Source organism: Euleptes europaea, chromosome 7, assembly GCF_029931775.1.
Source record: "Euleptes europaea isolate rEulEur1 chromosome 7, rEulEur1.hap1, whole genome shotgun sequence".
NCBI classification, from domain to species: domain Eukaryota; kingdom Metazoa; phylum Chordata; class Lepidosauria; order Squamata; family Sphaerodactylidae; genus Euleptes; species Euleptes europaea.
Window position 1 is genome coordinate 40,351,386 of NC_079318.1, and position 20,913 is coordinate 40,372,298.

The 20,913-nt window shown below is 46.3% G+C and overlaps 1 protein-coding gene across 1 annotated transcript in view; it reads right to left on the bottom strand.

Annotated features, from left to right (window-relative positions):
* Nucleotides 1-1,452: 1,452 nt before the first annotated feature.
* Nucleotides 1,453-20,913, bottom strand: part of LRFN2 (leucine rich repeat and fibronectin type III domain containing 2) — a 346,809-nt gene continuing 327,348 nt past the window's right edge. The window contains exon 3 of the mRNA XM_056853598.1: nucleotides 1,453-2,431. Coding sequence (XP_056709576.1) covers nucleotides 1,513-2,431 — 919 coding nt within the window. The 3' untranslated portion in view covers nucleotides 1,453-1,512. The remainder of the gene's footprint in view (nucleotides 2,432-20,913) is intronic.

A 20,913-nucleotide genomic window follows, 5' to 3' on the forward strand; every position in this document is an offset into this window, starting at 1 on the left:
TAATCATGTGCAATTTTGGAAAGGGGTTCTTAGGAGGCAGATCCTTAGGAACAAATAACTACAGAAAAGGAATTAGATGCAGTTGTTCTCACTGCTGTAAGGGCTGCAAATTCACAGTCGAGCCATGATGTAGCGGCTGGGGGGGGGGGAGTGTCAGAGAATGCGCCTCTACAGCCATTCCAGGTATTGTGGCAATGATCTTGTCATTGATTTTGACTATCAGTTTCTAGGCCATAATAAAAGGTTTTTGTTTGCAGGTTCCTGGGCAAAAGAGAAGGGAAGGGGCAAGGGGATCAGAAGTTACAAAAATTACCTGGAATACTAGGTGGTCTGTGATGCTTCTTGTTTTCCATGGCTCATTAGGAGTATTCCCACCAACAAACATTCAATTGTATGACATGCCCAGAAATCTTAGATCTCATGCCCTTATTTTGACCCATACAGTTACATTTCATTTTGTGGTACCTAATGAACATGACTTTTTTTTTTGTCACAATGGAACATGTGTCAGTGTTTTTCTTTTTCAGCTGAACAGAGAGCCACGGGCCAGAAGCACCTTGTGAAAAGGTCACTGGAACAGCTCTCCATGATTGCCTGTGATATATATACTTTTTAAAAAAACTGGATTTCTCCCTCCCACCCCATCTCAGACATCAAACATACACTTTATACCAATATCTTTTGCAGTCTCCCTTACACATTGACAAACAAGGAAACATGAAGGCAATGGAAGGAAGGGGGAGGAGAATTTTTTTTTTTAAATAACCCCTAGATTCCCTTTCTCCTAGGACAGGAAGATCATAGGAGAGTTGTGCAAATGATTGGTCTTTTTGATATCCTGTTTTGTCAAAAATGTTTGGTGAAGAAAATAAAAAGAGCAACATAATGGGGGGGGGGAGGACAATTTTATTCTGGGGAGAAGAAAAATCCTCAGCCAAACAATGGCAAGGGGACCTCCACATGTTGCTGATATCCCTATGAAATTAAATGGAGGCGTTTTGTGCTCCTTCTTTCTCCCTCTCTCAGATGTTGTCTTTCTGCAAGTCCTGGGAAACCACAGTGGTAGCTGGGGCTGTCCTTCTGCCAGTCTTATATCCACTGGAGCGGTCTTCTCAGACAATGAGGAAATGAAGAGGGAGGGAATTACCCTCTGAATTAAATATGTGTTGCTTAACCTGCTTTCATCCTCATGAAATCTTGGTTGAATGTTCACCAGGAGGCTGGGAGATTTTTTGGAAAGCACTGAACACTCGATGAATCCCTTGAGACATTCACACATGACATGACAAGTGTGTTGGGGGCATTTCATCTGCTCCACACACACACACATACCCCCTATTAAAATTCCATGACTTCTCATAACCCATTTTACTTTTTAAAATCTTTAATATTTACTGACCAATACGGCTATGCGTTCCCCCCCCCCCCCGTCATATTTATGGCCTTTTTAAAACAATTGCAGATTTTGTTCTGCTCGGAGGGGCTGAGAATGGAACAGAGGGCAAATCTTATTTACACTGTGCTTTCCATTACCCACTCTGAGCTCCCAAAAGTCCCCTTGGCCCCTGTTAGGTCACTGTCATCATACTGCAAAAGCATGCCATTTACTGAGAGACTGCGCTTTGTCCAAATGTTTGTGATCTTTTTGGGGTAGTTGCAACACTGAGAGGTGGAAAAGTCCCCCATGTCAAATGAATGGCTACGTTTCGTTTTACCCTCCAGCGGTAACATGAGGAGGCCCCGAAATTTTGACTCCTGCTGCCCCAGCAGTGGCTCCTTGTCCGAGTGATGGGCCACTGTTAAAGTTCTGGAGTCTACTGTCTCCTCCTTTTTCTGACACTTCAGTTCCAGGGAGGCAAAAGCTCCCATGAGCCGATCAATGTTGTGCTTTGACCTCGATGGAGGCCTCCACTTACTGGACAATGTGCCCTGCTCACTTTGGAGGCTGTAGCCATCACAGTCACGACTATTCACCGAGCTAGAAGAAGAAGAGATGCTGCTGTGTGCAGATTCACAGTTAAATTCCATGAGCTCGTTCCTTACCACCACTTTGGGATTGACTTGTGGTAGAACCCCATTCTGGACAGGCTGGGAACCATTGGTTTGTGAGTAGACATTGCTGACGTTAGCCATCTTCCCCTGAGCATTGTTGCAAACTTTGTACCGGACCATCAGAATGACGATGAAGACCAACAGAGTTGCCACAATAATCCCTCCTATTACTAGGATCATTGTCCCACCAAGGAACTGGCTGTGCATGGACTGGCACTGGGGGTAATCCTCTTTGGTGTAGAACTGGGCACAACCCACAATGTTGGTAGCGGTGAGCGTTGTGGCAGTGTCATCCCACATGGCCAGAACACAAAGGTCATAGCCGGTTCCAGAAACCAGGTTGTTCACCACGAAAGCCTTGTTCGTAGCAGGGATCATCCTTTAAGAAAAAGAAAGCCGCGTGAGCATGAGCAAGAAAGAAGAACAGAGCCATTGTAGGATGACAATTGTGATTAAATCTTAGATTCTTTCAAAAATATAAATAAGAAACCAGGAGAAAGATACACGTAAAACAATTTTAGCTGCTTATCCCTCCAGTAGAAATGGCATAATCCAAACCTGAGTTATTTTTAAGTAGTTGTTGACAATATGCAAAGAAACAACCCTTGGAGTTCTTTGCAGAGCCCTGGTGCTTCACCCAACACTCCAATGAGTCACTCAACGCATAAATCAGTGAGGGGGCTACCATCTATTGAGCAAACACAAGAACACTTTAAAATTTCGGAGTAGTTACATCAACCGAGAGATCTGCCTGGATTAGTGAGCTGTTAAGTGCCAGTTTCAAATATTTAAGCACCCAGATATCCCAGAAGGTAATTGTACTTTAAAAAAGAAAGAAATTTGGCTTAAAATGACAAATGCATTAATGTGTATTGAAATATGAGGATCATTATTTAACATTAATGAAGAACATAAGGTTGCAGTCAAAGAAATAAACAGGAAAATATTGTTTCTAATTTATTACATTCCTTTGATGACACATTCGTATTTATTTACTTACTACATTTATATCCTGCCTTTCTCCCCAATGAGAACCCAATGCAGATTACACTGTTGTCCTCGACTCCTTTTTATCATCACAACAACGTGAGATAGGTTAGGTTAGGAGTGTGTGACTGGCCCAAAGTCACCCAACAAGCTTCCATGGCAGAGCGGGGATTCGAATTTGAGTCTCCCAGATCCTCACACAATACGGTGACCACCAGTGGCTGCCTGCCAGCGACATTGTCACATGCTGATGGCTCACATGACGATCCACAGCAAGATGTTGCTCCTGGGCTAGAAATCTTTCTTGGCGGAAGGTATGGCATGTGGAACCAAGCATTGCTGCTGGCTCAGAATGAAGATTCATTGTAACAGCTTTGGCTCTACACTGGTGGGAAAGGGATGCAGGAAGGTAGAAAAATAGGCAAGAAGGACTTACCTATGGACTTCCCCACTGAAGATTCATACCTGTGCATTAACCTCAAGTATCGTAGTTCCCAGGATATCTTCCTATCTTAAGTGCCCATAGGGCTAGGTAAGGCCAGGTTTGCTCAAAACCCATTTGAGATTACTCACAGGTACTGGGAATGACAGGAAACAGCAGCCAGGGATAAACAGTGGTTAGCTATATGTAATCCGTCCCATTAGTAATGTCCATGTTACCTCTACAGATACAAACTTAATGGATCTGGTTAGGGTTGCCAACCTCTAAGTACTAGCTGGAGATCTCCTGCGATTACAACTGATCTCCACTGATAGAGATCAGTTCACCAGGAGAAAATGGCCACTTCGGCAATTGGGCTCTATGGCATTGAAGTCCCTCTCCAAACCTCGCCTTCCTCAGGCTCCACCCCAAAAACCTCCCACCGGTGGCGAAGAGGGACCTGGCAACCCTATATCTGGTATATTTGTATTCTATTCTTCCTCCAAGAAGCCCAGAATGTGTACTTGATTCAGTTTTATCCATTTTAGCCTCATAAGAACACTGTGAGTTAGGTCCAGCTGATAGAGTGTGTCTGGCCCAAAGTCACTCTGCAAGTTTCCATTGCAAAGTGAGCAATTAAATCCAGGTCTCAGTCCGACATGCTAACCAATACTCTACTCTGGCTCACTACACTCATACCAATATGTCAGTGCTCAGGCCTGCAGCTTAGAGCATGTGCTTTGCATGTCCAAGTAGGGCTGTCGATTTGGTTCCATCCGACAAGAAAAACAGCCAAATTTTCCCTGATTCGGCAGTTTCTCCTTTGGATAGAACCGAAGTAAAAAAAGGCAGGAAAACAACAAACCGAACTCAGTGAGTTTGACCGGACGCCGGATAAATTCATACAAGTTCGGCGCCCCCAAAGCAGCATTCTCCTGCGGCCAATCGGTGGCCAAGCTGGGTCTTCTTCTGGCCAATCAGTCGTGGATGAGTGCATGAGCCCAGCTGCTGCGCAGCCCAGGAAAGAGAGAGAGAGAGTCTGTTTGTGTGTGAGAGAGATCCCAGTGGATGGGTGGGGGTCAGTGTGCACATTCGAGGCTTTCCGCAACTCCGGGGGAGCATTTTTGGAGGTAGAGGCCCAAACTTTCGGTGTAACTTGTGAGGACTCTTCTTGCAAGAACCCCCAAGTTTTGTAAAGATTGGGTCAGGGGGTCCCGAGATATGGGGCCCGGAAGGGGTCCCCCCCAAAATCGCCAATTAGAATAAAGCCATTAAAAACACATTTGCGGCTTTCCACGGCTCCAGGGGGGGCATTTTTTGGAGGTAGAGGTCCCAAATCTTCGGGGTAGCTTGGAGGGACCCTACTTGCAAGAACCCCCAAGTTTTGTAAAGATTTGGTCAGGGCCCCCCAAGTTATGCGGTTCCCCCCAATTGGAATAAAGCCATTAAAAACACATTCATGGCTTTCCACGGCTCCGGGGGGGGGGGGGCATTTTTGGAGGTAGAGGTCCCAAACCTTCAGGGTAGCTTGGAGGGACCCTATTTGCAAGAACCCCGAAGTTTTGTGAAGGTTGGGACAGGGGGCCCTGAGTTATGCGGTCCCCCCCATCCACCCATTGGAATGATTGGGAGCAGGTGATCTTTAATGTGCATCTAGAGAGCGGCAAATCCAAGGCAAAACCTCCCGTGCATAAATAGCTAGAGAGAGTCTGTGTGTGTGAGTCTGCTAGAATCTTATTGGATTACTCCTGAGTCCTGACTCCCAGTCCCTGCTCCTGATGGAAGAGAAGAAGACATCCACAGTAAGACCCATTTTGGGGCTTCTCTCTATAACTTTTTCCTGTGTGTGTGTATGTAGGGGGGGATTCTCTCTCTCTCTCTCTCTCTCTGTGTGTGTGTGTGTGAGAGAGAGAGAGAGAGAGAGGGGGGGGAGAGAGAGAGATGGGGGAAGCCAAAGGGGGTGGGTTTACCTGTTCTGCTGGGAGTGGGCTCGATTGCCTCTGTGTAGGACTGTGCTTTCTGTTGTTTTCACCGGTTGCCAACTTCGTCTGGAGTTAACTGTGGGTTAACAGAGTCTCTCTCTGGCTGGCTCCTATTGTTTCCAATGGGCTGTGCAGCTGCTCCTGTTGTTTATAATGGGCTAGCCTGTCATTCGTTTTAGTACATCCCATGTCAGTGAGTAGGGCTGTCAAAAAAAAAAATTCGGTACCGTTCGGATTCGGCCAAATTTGACCCTTGTGGGTTCGGTACGTGCCGAAGTCCGAACTCCCCCACTTCGGATCCCCGGTAATTCGGGGGGATCCGGAGTTCGGGGGAAAATTCGGCCCCTGCGCGCCTTCAGAGGGATTCCCTGAAGGCGCGGGGGCCCTTTAAACTGATCTGAGCCTCCCAGCTGGGAGGCGCAGGTCAGTTTAAAGGGCAGCCCGCACCTTTCAGCGGGCTCCGCTGGAGAGGCTCGGGCTGCCCTTTAAACTGATCTGCGCCTCCCGGCCGGGAGGCACAGATCAGTTTAAAGGGCAGCCCGCACTTTTCAGCGGGCTCCGCTGGAGAGGCGCGGCTTGCCCTTTAAACTGACCTGTGCCTCCCGGCCGGGAGGCGCAGATCAGTTTAAAGGGCAGCCCGCGCCTTTCAGCGGGCTCCCCTGAAGGGGGGGCCGAATTTGCCGGATTTATTCGCGAACTCCCGAACTCGCTGAATTCGGCCCCCCCGGTTGCCCGCCAGTTTTGAGTTCGGATCCGTCCGAACAGAAAATCACCGAATCAGGGGAAATTCGGTTGATTTTCAGTTCGGACCGAACCGAATTGACAGCCCTATCAGTGAGTCTATCTCTGTCTGGCCCGTTCTCCTTTGTTTGGAATTTGCGCCTTCTGGTTCGGGGGGGCTGTTCTGCTGGGGGGGGGGTTGATTGCCTCTGTGGAGTGTGATTTGGGGGGGTTACCTTTCTTGGGGGGGCTTGATCTCTTTGCGAGTGGAAAGCCACAGATGTGTTTTTAATGGCTTTATTCCAATGGGCAGATTGGAGGGGACCCCTTCCGGCCCCATATCTCGGGACCCCCTGACCCAATCTTTACCAATCCTGGGGGTTCTTTCAAAAAGGTTCCCCTCAAGCTACACTGAGATTTTGGGATCTCTACCTCCAAACATGCCCCCCAGAGCCACGGAAAGGCGAGAATGTGTTTTTAATGCTTTTATTCCTGTGGGTGATTTTGGGGGGGACCCCTTCCAGGCCCCATATCTTGGGACCCCCTAACCAAATCTTTACAAAACTTCGGGGTTCTTTCAAGAAGGATGCCCTAAAGATACACTGAAAGTTTGGGACCTCTACCTCCAAAAATGCCCCCCCCCCGGAGCCGTGGAAAGCCGCTAATATGTTTTTAATTGATTTATTCCAATTGGCTATTTTGGGGGGTACCCCTTCCAGGCCCCATATCTTGGGACCCCCTGACCCAATCTTTACAAAACATGGAAGTTCTTGCAAGAGTGGTCCCCTCAAGCTACACTGAAAGTTTGGGACCTCTACCTCCAAAAATGCCCCCCCCCCGAGCCATGGAAGGCCGCAAATGTGTTTTTAATGGCTTTATTCCAATTGGTGATTTTGGGGGGGTACCCCTTCCGGGCCCCATATCTCGGGACCCCCCAATCCAATATTTACAAAACTTGGGGGTTCTTGCAAGAAGGGTCCCCTCAAGCTACACTGAAAGTTTGGGACCTCTACCTCCAAAAATGTCCCCCCGGAGCTGTGGAAAGCCACGAATGTGTTTTTAATGGCTTTATTCCAATTGGCGATTTTGGGGGGACCCTTTCCGGGCCCCATATCTTGGGACCCCCTGACCCAATCTTTACAAAACTTGGAGGTTCTTGCAATAAGTGTCCCCTAAAGCTACACTGAAAGTTTGGGACCTCTACCTCCAAAAATGCCCGCCCTGATCCACAGAAAGCTGCGAATGTGTTTTTAATGGCTTTAAATGGCCGAATTTATTCGCGAACTCCGAACTTAGTGCCGAATTCTACAGATCTGAATTGGGGGAGTTCAGACTTCAGCATTTCCCGAATAAAAACGGGCCGAATTTTGCTGAATCCCATTTTTTTTTCAACAGCCCTATGTCTAAGGACTCAGGTGCAATCCCTGGCAGGTCCAGTTTCTTATAACGTTTCCAACCCCAAGTTTGGAAATAACTGGTGAGTTGAGGGTGGAGCTGTGAGAACGGGGTTTAGGGAGAGAAGAGACCTTGGTAGGTTATAATGCCATGCAGTCCACTTTCCAAAGCAGCCATTTTCTCCAGGAGAAGTGGAATAAATATTTTAAATAAATGAATAACCAAGAAGTTGTAATTCCAGAAGATCTCTAGTCTTCACCTGGCGGTTGGCAACCCTAAGTTTCTCATCTTTAAGATAGACAACTTAACACAGTACATTTGGAACTTTGCATTATAGAGCCTATCTTTACATGTATACAGACAGAATTGCCAACTACCTAGAGAAAAAAATGTCCTGTAAAAAGAATAATCTGTAACGGCTATCATTAAGTCACAAACATGATTGCCAGACTCACCCTTCACTTTTCTGCCTAAGGTTCTCACTTAATTGCTTCCCTAAAGTAATTCTTCCCATTTCTGATTTCTCAGCAACAACTCATATAAGGGCAGAATGTTTTAGACCAGTTGAGGAACAGTCAGAAAGAAGTGGATATGTTCTGCCAGCCATACCTTTTTATTCACCAGTCTGTCAGATGGCTAAATGTTGGCAGCTCGTGGATATGCGATATGACAAAAATGAGAGGTGCCGGGCAGATGGCTGCACATAAATGTTCTGCTGGGATCATCTAATGGTCTCTAAACTGACAGAGGGATACTTCTCTGTTCTAACCTGACAGATCAGGAAAATCTGAGCACTGCTGACATCACATTCTCTACAGAATGTGATGTCAGCAGTGCTCAGTTCTCTACAAAGAGAATGTGTACTTGAAGGGCTGTCATATAGAGGAGGGTGCCGAGTTGTTTTCTGTTGCTCCAGAAGGTCAGACCAGAACCAACGGGTTGAAATTAAATCAGAAGAGTTTCTGTCTAGACATTAGGAAGAATTTTCTAACGGTTAGAGCGGTTCCTCAGTGGAACAGGCTTCCTCGGGAGGTGGTAAGCTCTCCTTCCCTGGAGGTTTTTAAGAAGAGGCTAGATGGCCATCTGTCAGCAATGCTGATTCTATGACCTTAGGCAGATCATGAGAGGGAGGGTACCTTGGCCATCTTCTGGGGATGTAGTAGTGGTCACTGGGTGTGTGTGTGGGGGGAGGTAGTTCAGAATATCCTGCATTGTGCAGGGGGTTGGACTAGATGACCCTGGTGGACCCTTCCAACTCTATGATTCTATGATTCTATGGATGAGGGTCCACAGAATATTTATTCAGTCATTTTCACATCCTTCTCCCAAGGAGTTCAAGACAGCATATATCAGGTTGGATCCAGTAATCCACAGATACAAGGATCACAGATCTAGCTACCGTAAATTCCACTCCCGTTATGGATGGGGTCATGGATCTTTTGTGGACTAGTTGCCATCCAGGCTGGGAGGGAAGGGGTCAAATTGCTCTCTTTGTCTTTTTTTCAGTCAAGCAGCACTGATGGAAGAGGCAGAAAGGCAGAAAGGGATATTTTGTACCATTCCCCCACCACATTGCAACCTGCTGACCTGTGTGGTTGTCCATGTGGGCCTTTCTGGGGACATGGAAGATTGTTGGGGGAGGGGAAGATGGATTCTCACCATCTTCCACTGATAGATTGTTGGATCCAACTGATGGCTTCCCCTCCTCCATTCATCATCAAAGCAGCCCTCTGAGGCAGGTTAGACTGAGAGTGCATGACTAGTCCAAGGTCACCTTTGAAGTTTGACAGTGAGTAGGGATTTGAACTTGGGTCTACCCACAAGGAGCTTACAACAACAAAGGAAGAGGAGGGAATTAGTTTCAGTAGAGGAAGGGAATTAAACAGCTGTGGCAAAGGATTCATAGAAAAGATGGGTATGACAGAGTGATTTGAAGGAAGTGAAAGATACAGTTCCAGATATAAGAAGCAGCAAAGGAGAAAGGGTAGATTTTCACCACAGAAAGTGTATTTAACCTAAGAGGCATTATTGGGTGTGTTTTGTCCAACATCCAATTAATTGGATCACAGCCATTGATCAGAAAGTCCCACAGTCCCTCTGTCTCTTTCCTTCATCTCCAGCCTTCCACAGGGGAAAAAAATACCATTGAATATATTTTCTTTCGTACCCCCCATGGAAGAAATGACTCTTTCCCCTTCCCTTAACAATTGAATTTTCATTCACAGTCCTGAATTAAACACGCAGCAGGTCCACCTGCCTGCTTCAGCTGAAGTGTGAAACTAGTTGTTCAGGATTAGTCATTCTCTAATCCTTTTTTTTAATTCACACCACATTTATGAGATGTGAATTAGCCGCCCCCTATAAGCCTCATGAATTTATGTGAGGCTGTGTGTTTCTTTGCTGGCCTCCTTGCATCAAAGCAATTGCCACCCCATGTTCTGTAAGGAATCTCCCTCCTGAAACTACATTCCTGCCCTTTACCCTAACTGAACAACTTCTTTCCCCTCTCCTTGCTTTGATCTTTTGCAGTCCTATTTGTGAGGCACCTTTCCCTCTCTTCTCCCACTTCCTCCTCCTTTTCACCTTTGATCAGAAACCATTCAGTTGCTGTTTTGCTTTCTCTTGGCTCCTCTGTCTTAAGTGAGGATGGAAAGTTCTGATAAGTTCTTCATTCTTTGCCTACACCATTCCATACAACAAAAGGTGACTGTAATTAAGACGGTTGCTTTAAGGAGCAGGTAAGAACATAAGAACATCTGTGCTACATCAGATCAATTGTCCAGCTAGTCCAACATCTTGTCTCACACAGTGGCCAGCTGGATGTCCCTGGAATAGGGTTGCCAACCTGCAGATACTACCTGGAGATCTCCTGCTATTACAACTGATCTCCAGCCAATAGAGATCAGTTCACCTGGAGAAAATGGCCGCTTTGGTAATTGGACTCTATGGTATCAAAGTCCCTCCCCTTCCCAAACCCTGCCCTCCTCAGGATCCACCCCAAAAACCTCCTGCCGGTTGTGACGAGGGACCTGGCAACCCTACCTTGGATGGCTTACAAGCAGGTCAGAGAGGCCAAAGCTGCCCCTTGTTGTTGCCTCCTTGCTTAGTATTAGATGGCTCAGTAGTAGAGCATCTGCTTGGCATGCAGAAAGTTCCAGGTTCAATCCCCAGCATCTCCAGTTAAAAGGGTTAGGTAGGAGGTGATGTGAAAGACCTCATCCTGCGACCCTAGAGACCAGTCTGAGTAGACTATACTGACACTGATGAACCAGTGGTCTGATTCAGGATGACGGCTTCATGTGTATTCAGAGGGGTCATTTCCCCCCCAATATAGACATTCCATGTAGACATCATGTTCAATAGCCATAGATGGACCTATCTTCCATTAATTTGTTTAATTCCTGAATTAGAGCTGCAAGTGGGGATATAACAAAATTTTGTGATCAAACTGGTTCAGTTTGAAAGTTTATATTTCTTTAAGAGGATGAATCTACTGTCTTTTCCCCCTCTGACCAAACTTCGGGCCCTGACAGCTGCCCCACTTCAGGTTATGCTGACACCAGCCCTGGGAATCAGGGTTGTTGTTGTTGTTGTTTTTGAGATGCCAATTAGGGTTGTGCATATTGATATACCTGAACTGAAAATAAACCCAAAATTAGCTCTTTCAGCAATATTTGGGTTGGAGGTTTACCAAATACTAAAACATGGCAATCTGCCCAAAGCCGAATAGGCGATTCCCGAAAAAGCTGAATAGATATTTGGCTTTTTGGGTTTCGGCTATTTGCCTTCTGTGGAGTCTCCATTTTGTGGCCCTTGTTGTGTTTAAAGGATAGCTATCTCCTTTCTTCGTATTTTTTCCTTGACATTTTTTCTCAATGATAGATGGATGTCCCTAAAGTATTTATACATGCTCCAGCATAAACAAGTAAGCATGTTAATCAGTTTTTCCTATGCTCTTTCTTGAAGAGGAATTATTTTATCAAGCAAAGGCATAATCCACTATTACTTACTTGCTACTATTTAAACTATATTTAGCTGCAGTGCCATGCTAAGTGCTGCATGGGACTGACATGATTCTTCTGGGTTTATTGCATGGCCAATTTGTCTCGCCTTTGTGCCTTAAAAGTAGCAAATTCCCGTGGTCTAAACGCATGACCGTCCGAGGGCAGCGCATCAGACCCACCTTAGGCGCGATTTAAGCAAAAAACAAAAAACAAAAAATGGGTTAAGCAATCCCTGGTTTCTAGCGATCTTTTTGGTGCTAAACCGCTTTTTAAAATTTTGCTACATTACCGGAACGCCGGTGTGCGTGTAATCACACGACTAGCCCGCTACTAACCTCCTTTTGTTCAAGCTCCCAGCCCTGACAAACAGCTGAGCTGTGGGTGAGCAAGGGCGGTGCAGGTGCGAGCTGCGCTGCTGGCTAGGAAGGGAAGTGACGTGATGGGGAAGGAGAGCTCCTTTTATGGACTTCTGGGGGAGGGCAGAGGGTGGAAGGAGCAGAGCTTCTCTGGCCTAAACAGTAGCCAGGGAGGAAGCAGGCTGTGACCCAGGCTGGCTGAGCATAGAGCCACCCGGGTAGCCTCCAAGGGAGAGGAAAGCTTAGACTCTCCCTTGGACTGGTCTGAGGCTGAAGAGGCACCTCAAGCCCTGACCCTCTCCAGGCCAGACAGATGCGCCCCGACCAGCCCTGTAGGGGGGGCTGCTTCACACCATCATGATGGTATACCGAAACACTGGTGTCCCAAGGGAAAAAAAGGGGAGAATCGGCCTTTGATTGGATAACCCCTCAGCCAATTTTTGGGCAATGACACGGCGGTCACTCCCCTACTATCCCACATTATATGGGTGGCTCAAACGCACGGGGAGCCTCCAGCAGCTACTTGCTTCGGACTTATAGTGGGATGGACTAGCGTCATGCGTTTGACTATCCTGTCTTGGAATAAAATATTGTGCGATAAGGGAGGAGCGAACCAAGAACATTCTGCCCATGTGTTAATCCCCTTCCTCTAGAGGGCTGGTTTTTATTGTAGAAAAAGAAGACTAGGCAAAAATAAGCTCAACAAGGAGATGAAGGAGCATGGGAAATAAGCTTGTTGATGAGGCAGGCAAAGATAGGCAACCCTCCTATGCTCTGTGGCTTCCAGAAAAAAAAGTGGGCTTGAGAAGGACTTCTAAGGAGGAAAAGATAGCAAAGATGCAATATAGTTGCCTTGAAATGAAAGAGACAGGCAGGTTTTGTAAGCTTTCACTTCTCATGAGACAAGCCACTGTTTTTCAGTAATTTCCATTTCAACCCCTCTTTGGCAAAAGGGTGCAAAACCGTTTCTCAAGGAGGAAGAGGGAAAAGATCCCTGTTGCTGAGACCATTGGGACAAACTCTCTCTTGCACTGGAATATACATCCAAACGTTTTTAGAGAGACTTCTCTTTTTCTGTCCCGAATTAAAGCCGAGCTTAGTAAATGTAGCTATTTTGCCAAAAATCACCAACTAAGAACATAAGAACATAAAAAAGGCCATGCTGGATCAGACCAAGGTCCATCAGACCAAGGTCCATCAAGTCCAGCAATCTGTTCACACAGTGGCCAACCAGGTTGTTCTGGAAGCCTTAGAAAGCCTGTGGTATTCCGAATAATATCATTAGCAGTGTTTTTCTTAAATCCCCCCAACCCTCCATGTGGCCCAGTAATCTCAACTACTCTCCCAAACTACCATTCATGCCCAATCCCACCCAATTTAGTTGGCTGTGATGGTATCTAAGGGCTGCTGCAGCACAACACCAAAAAATGACATCACATCTTCCCCAAATTCCATCACATCTTCCCCAAACCCCACCAGTCTCTTGGCCTTTGCTGAGACAGTGTTTGGAATCATATTGGACATAAACCCCAGTCTCAGGGGACTGATTGCAACTGTAGCAGAGACACGTTCTAACTCCCAAATTCCAGCACCCTGTAAACTGTAGCAACTCTGGCTGCGATCAGACATGAAAAGGTTATGGAAGGAGTTGCAAACATTGTTATGCCTCGCCATGGTAATTTTTGTAGCAAAATGGAACCTCACAAAAATGTGAAGCATTCATTCATAGCAATTTGTATTTGTCATCCAACTACTTTTGTTTGGCCTTTGACCACAAACAATAAACTTTATCGACTATTGATTTTTCTTTGGTCAGAGGAGCCCTTTTGCACTAGGAAGTGGGCAGCTGCAAAACTAGACTCCCATTTCCATGTACTTCTATCAATGGTGCATCTCATTGACTCTCAGTGGGAACCCCAATATGCTGCTTGTGTTCATCTAAGCAGCAAGGCCTACCTACCTAGATCTATACATAAGTGTGGCCTAGGGTTGCCAGGTCCCTCTTCGCCACAGGCAGGAGATTTTTGGAGTGGAGCCTAAGAAGGGTGGGGTTTAGGGAGGGGAGGGACTTCAATGCCATAGAGTCCAATTGCTAAAGTGGCCATTTCCCCCAGTAATGTCAGTCTCAGGCGTCTGCCCCTAGCATCCCTCAAGCAAACTCATCCAGACAGGTAGATCTGAAGCAATAATACTTTATTAGGAACTAAAAGGCAAATAAAAGAACTGACTGCATGCAGGCAGGAAAGGTTAGCAATGGAGACCCAGTACAGGTTACCTGCTTAAAAACATTAGGACAAGAGAATAAGATAAACATTGCTAGGCAACAGTGAGATAAGCAGTTTCCCATGAATGAAGACAAAACACGCCGCAGCTGTGATAACCGGCACAAACGAAGTATACACAGGAGCTTCCAAACCCTGGGAACCAAGGACTTGACTCGGGGCCAGGACTTGGCCTGAACTTATGTCAAAAGCCTGACTGGATCTTGTGTTCAGTGAAGAACCTGACATTCTGCCCCCCCTTAAGGCCCCCTCCAACTCCCCTAATGACGGACGAGGCTTTTCAGGATATGCTTCATTAAACTGGCGGACCAGGCGACAGGCAGCTATGTGGTGTTCCGCCACCCACTCATCATGACTGGGACCCAGATGTTTCCAACGTACCAGGTAGTGTAGGGTCTTATTACGCACCCGAGTCCAAGATCTTGGAAATCTCAAAATGTTCCTCACCTTGGACCAAAACCAGGGAACCTGGGGCAGGTTCAGGGTGCCACTCGGGGGCTGCTACACACTTTTTTAACAAACTGATATGGAACACTGGATGAACACCTTTCAAAGACTTAGGAAGACCAAGTTCCATCGTGACGTCATTTATGAGCTGAGAAACCAGAAAGGGTCCCACATACTTTTCACTGAGTTTTTTACACGGGCGAGGGGAGTGAAGGTTTTTTGTGGACAGGTAAACCTTGTCACCCACCTTGATGTCCCACCCCGGAGAGCGGTGTTTGTCAGCTTGAGCCTTGTACCGGCTTTTGGCCTTTTCCAGATTCTTTTGCAACTAGGGCCAGGTGTTTTGCACTACGTTTACCCACTCCCCCACCTAGGAGTTGGTCTCCCCACCCGAGAGGTTCACGTTTCCCAAGGGACCGAAGTCTTTACCATACACCACCTGAAAAGGGCTAAACCCAGTGGACTGATGGACGGAGTTATTATAAGCATATTCAGCAAAAGGCAAAAGATTCACCCAATCGTCTTGATGGTAGTTTACATAGCGACGCAAGTAACATTCTAGTACAGAGTTGACCCGCTCGGTCTGACCATCAGTCTGGGGGTGATAAGCACTGGACAAACCTTGTTCCACCCCCACCAACTTATGGAAAGCCCTCCAAAACTTTGCCACAAACTGTGGGCTGCGGTCAGAGATCACCTTGCATGGGAAGGAGTGATATTTAAAGACATGTGACACAAACATACGAACTAGTTTCTGAGCCGTGGGAAGGGACCAAATGTACTTGCTTAGGAAAAAGGTCTGTTACCACCCACAGTACAGTTTTTCTCCGACTAGGAGGGAGATCCATGATGAAATCCATGGCTATAACTTCCCAAGGAGCCGAAGGTGTCTCCAGAGGTTTTAAAAGTCCGGGTGGTTTCCCCATCACCCGTTTGGCAGAGGCACAAGTGGGGCAGCTGCGAATAAACAAATCCAAGTCCGACCTCATTCCCGGCCATCAAAATTGCCGGCGCAAAAGGTGCAAGGTCTTAATGAACCCAAAATGTCCCACTAACTTTGAACCATGGCTCCGACCCATCACCTCCCTCCGGAGAGTCGTGGGGACATATAATTTGTTGACCCGCACTACCCTCACTAAGACAAAATGAAACTTAGAAAAGAACTCGGCCCAGCGCACTTGCTTGGCAGTGAGTTTGTGAGTCCCTTTCAGAGCCTCCAGATTTTTATGGTCTGTCCACACTTTGAACGGAATGTTGGACCCCTCTAGGAAATGCCTCCACACCGTGAGAGCATATTTTATTGCGGCAGCCTCCTTTTCCCAAATGGGCCAGTTCAGTTCCGACTATGAAAACCTTTTGGAAAAATATGCACACGGTTGGAGGCACTCCACTTCCCCCACCTGCAGCAGAGCCCTCCCCATAGCTACATCGGAGGAATCCACCTGAACAATGAAGGGTTTCTCACAGTCGGGGTGTTTGAGAACGGGCTCTTAAGTGAATTTTTCAGCATGTCAAAAGCCCGCTGACACTCTGGCAACCAATCCAACCGAGACGAGGGTTGATTGGCTGAACTTCCCTTCCCTTAGTCTTTAGCAATTCTGTGATAGGCAAGGCAACTTGAGCAAAGTTTTTCAGAAAACCCCTGTAAAAATTTGCGAACCCTAAAAACTGTTGCAATTGTTTGCAGGTGGTAGGCTGCTCCCACTCAAGTACCGCCCGTACCTTCTCCGTATCCATGGCAAGACCCTTGTGTGAAATCACGTACCCCAAAAAGCTCAATTTGTCCTGGTGAAACTCACACTTTGACAACTTGGCAAACAATTGATTGTCTTGGAGGCGCCTCAGTACCTCTTTGACCAACTCTACATGTTCTTCATACGTTTTCGAATAAATCAAAATATCATCCAAATAAACAATCACTCCTTTAAACAGTAGGTCATGTAGAACCTCATTAATCATTTGCATGAAAACACTGGGGGGGCCCAAAACCCGATAATAAACCTTGACCAAGTCCAGCTTAGTAAAGATGTGACCCTCCTTCAATTGACTGAGCAGATCTGGAATCAATGGAAGGGGGTAGGCATTAGTCTGGGTGACTGCATTTAGCCTACGAAAGTCATTACACAATCGAAGATCGCCCGTCTTTTTGCGCATGAAAAAGGAGGGAGCTGAGCAAGGCGCCGAAGAGGGTCAGACGAATCCGCTGGCTAGGTTTTTGTCCAAAAACTCCCACAGCACTGCTTTCTCCTTCGGGCTCATGGGGTATATCTTTACCTTTGGTAGTTTACCCTCCCTGACCAGCTCAATGGCACAGTCCGTCTTTCATTGGGGAGGTAACACATCACAGTCCTGTTCATTAAACACATCTGCAAACTGGCAGTACTCTTTAGGCAGTTGGGGGGGAATAAGGTCCCGATCCAAAGAAGCCATCGCGGCGCACCCCCAGATGGCCACCTCTCGCCGGTGACGGTCGCATTGTGGTTGAGTGAAAGCTATCCGCCTGTTCACCCAGTCTATGGTGGGGCTGTGCCCTTGCAGCCAGTTCACCCCAAGCACTACAGGGTACTGTATTCCTGGCACTATGGTAAAATGGATCTGCTCCCAGTGGGTCCCGACTCCTAACGCCACCCTGCGCGTTCGCTTGCTAATGGGACCATTCTTAAATTCGCTGCCATCCATCTGAGTGAAGTGGATGGCTTGGGGTAAGTCAACTGCCTTCACCCCTAAAGACTTAAAAGTGGCTTCATCAATTAAAGACTGTCCGCACCCCGAGTCTATCAAGGCTACCACAGATATTTGAGCTCCCCCTTTGGGATTTTGTAACACAGTGTCTAGAAACAGAGTCTCTCCCATTTCGCTCACCATCACTGGAGCTCCCTGCTCTTCCTCGGCAGAGGTCTGCTGCGGAGCTCCGATTACAGCAGACCCTGGACGTTTTTTGACTGCAGGTCCCAAGTCTCCTCTCCCTCCAAGGCAGAGGAACTGTCTTGGGATGGGTCCGGCACATTTGTAATCCCAGACCTCGTTGGGCCAAGTGGGGTAGTACTTGGCGCTTCCAGGCTGACTGATTTGAAGTTGAGAGGGGTGGTTCCTCGTTTCCCTCTGGGAGCCACGCTCTTCTGACGATCCTTGCCTCCTGTCCGCGTTGTCTCCCCCTTGGCTGGACATGGAGCTGCAGGGGAAACTTCGGCTCGGGAAGGACAAGCAGCAGCGAAATGTCCCAATCCACCACAAACTAGGCACATGCCAATCTGAAAGTGTCGCACCCTCTCTGCCGCCGGGGCGGCTGTCCTCCCAGTTGGCCGGTAATTCCCTTTGGGGACTGCCCGTTCCATCTGTGGCCCTGATTCTTGCGCTTTACATTGTTTAGACAGGTTTAGCAATTGCTGGTGGTTTTCAACTTCCACTGCTAGCTGGATCCACCCTTCGAGATCAGGGGGGTCCCCTTGCATGAAAGCCCAGTGCAGTATCTCCGAATTCAAGCCTTCATGGAAATACTGTACCCGTGCAGCTTCGCTCCAGTCCACAACTTTACTGGCTAGCAGTTGGAACTCACTTGCAAACTGCATCACCGACTTAGGTCCCTGGCGAAGCTGCAGCAGCTCCGTCTTGGCCCGCTCGCTTTGGTGTGGATCCTCAAAATGCCGTCTGAGTGCAAACATGAAGTCATCAAGGGTCCACAGCGCACAGGACCATAGATCATACTGCTGGACCATCCAGCCTGCTGCTTCCCCTTCCAGCAGTGAAGCCACATACCGCACCCGGCTCTCCTCCGACTGAAAGGCGGCCCCCTGCTCCCTCATAAAACAGTCCACTTGGATTAAAAAATAGGGGAGCTTATCTCCGGAGCCATCAAAGGATGCCCGTAATTCTCTCCCGAAAGCTGGCGGTGGCGGTGGTGGTGGCACCAGTACAGGCACCGGGGGTACAGGTGCCTGCGGCAGTTGAGGCTGTTGGGGTACGAGCGGAGCCGGTAGGACCTGTCCCACCACGAGTTGAGCAGGGCGTGCTCGACGCAGCTTGTCCACCTCTTGCCATAGCCCCTCCAGCAAGCCCCGCAGTGTAGCTACCTGTTCAACCAGTTCGTGGTTTTGGTGCTGGAGGCGTTGGTAATCCTCGTCCTTGTCTCGCCACCTCTGTGTCTGGTGCAGTCCTGTGCTGGGTACCCAAGGTTGGGTGAAAAGAAAATATATATAAGTCTATGTATAAATACTGAAAGTATAATTTATTGGAAGCGCTATGTAAAAGTTAAAATTATTGAAAAGCATTAAAATAGCACAATGACATTTCCTGAGGTTGATAACTGTAACCACATACCAAACGCGTTTCGGCCTATGGGACCTTCATCAATGGTTAATTAAAACCCTTGTTAAGCCTGCACACATTTACAGAAATACATTAATAAATACAAACAGTTCAAACCCAACCAGGCAAGAGCCCATTATATAAGTCTTGAAAGAGATGTTTGAAAAATACTTACAAAATCTATTCCCAATTACTCAAACATCTGGTATAATAGGTTCTAGTTGTAATACTGTAAAACATAATTATACAGATTGGAATCCTCAGTTCATTATTAATCTAACTTGAATAATTACTTTGCTATGTATATTAAATATATCAATGTATAAACACATACCTGGTTAGTATATATCTCTCATATACTATGTGTACAGGTATCAACCTAGTAAAGCAGTGTCAAACTGGTGATCCTATTCCACTCTAAATAGTGTTGAGAGGGTGACGCAAGCTCTATGACTCAGCACACCTGTAATTAGGTGATGCAATCACTTTGTATCTCTATGAGAAGTCTAGTTACAGCAAGTTCTATGACTCAGTACATCTATACTTGGGAGATTCAATCACCCTGTGTCTCTATGAGAAGTATGGTTACAATTGATCCTGTGCACTCAAGCCAAGGGATTTTACAGGTAAATCACATTGTTGTAAAGTTTGAAAAAATCCCTTAAAGACAAAGCCAGTCAATGTCTTCGTTTAAGCCTTTTGGAGCCAAAGTTCCCAAAGTATACCAGAAAGTCTCTCTTTTCCTTAGAAGCCTCTGCTGAAGATGAGACATTGCTAGCACCTTTTCAACAACCCAGAAGCAGAGGGCCTTTTCTGTGTGGGTGAAGGTGAGAAAGTGCTGCACTAATGGTGCTGTCAACTTCCTTGTTCTGATGCAGCTCCTGTGCTCGCATATGCTCATCTTGATTGGTCTTGTTAACAGGCCAACATACATAAGTTTACAAGAACATTGTATAACATAAATAATACCACTAGAATTACAATTAACAAAATCCTTGATGTAAAAAGTTCTGTCTCCATTAGAATTGTGAAAGGTGTTTCTTTTAACAGAATGGGGGCATACAGCACAATGTCCACATGGAAAATTATCTTGTGGCAGCCCCTTCCCATCTATGGTATTTTTCTTAGTGGTTTGGTCTTTTAATGAGCTGCTCACTAATATGTCCTGAAGGTTTCTGGGTCTTTTGTATGAAAAGAGGGGAAAAGAGCTGCATCTAGGGATGTTAGATAATACATGCCAATGTTTTTGTATAATGCTCTTTAATTTATTATAGATGCTGTTGAAGGTTAGAGTGATGACCATTCTATCATTATTATTACTCTTGGCTTTAGCAAGGAGGATCTGGGAGTATGTGATGCTTTGTGAAAGGCTTGTTTTAGGATTTTAGATGAGTAACCTCTCTCCCTAAATTGGCTGATAGTAATGTTGGCTTGTCTAATAAAATCTGAGTATTGACTACAGTTTCTTCTAATTCTGAGGAGCTGAGAGTATGCTAAGTTTTTCTTTAGGTGGTATGGGTGGAAGCTATCACAGGCTAGGTATGAATTTGTATCAGTTGGTTTTCTGTAAACATCTGTTATTATGCTGGTTGCAACCTTTTTTACTTCAATGTCTAAAAAATGTATTCTGGTTTTGTTAAATGTCATCTCAAATTTGATAGTGTTATGGATGGTGTTGATGTATTCTGCAAAACTGGAAAGTGTCTCTGTATTGCCTTGCCAAATAATAAAAATATCATCAAGGTATCTTTTATATAGGAGAATGTGTTTGAAGTATATATTCTCTTCCTGGAGAATATATGTATTTTTTAATCTCTCCATGAAGAAATTTGCTAACAGGAGCAAACTTGCAGCCCATTGCTGTACCTGATACATGCATGTAAAAATCCTGCTGTATTTATTAATGCATTTCTGTAAATATGTTGGGTGTTGTAAATTGATTATTTGGTGTTGTATTATGTA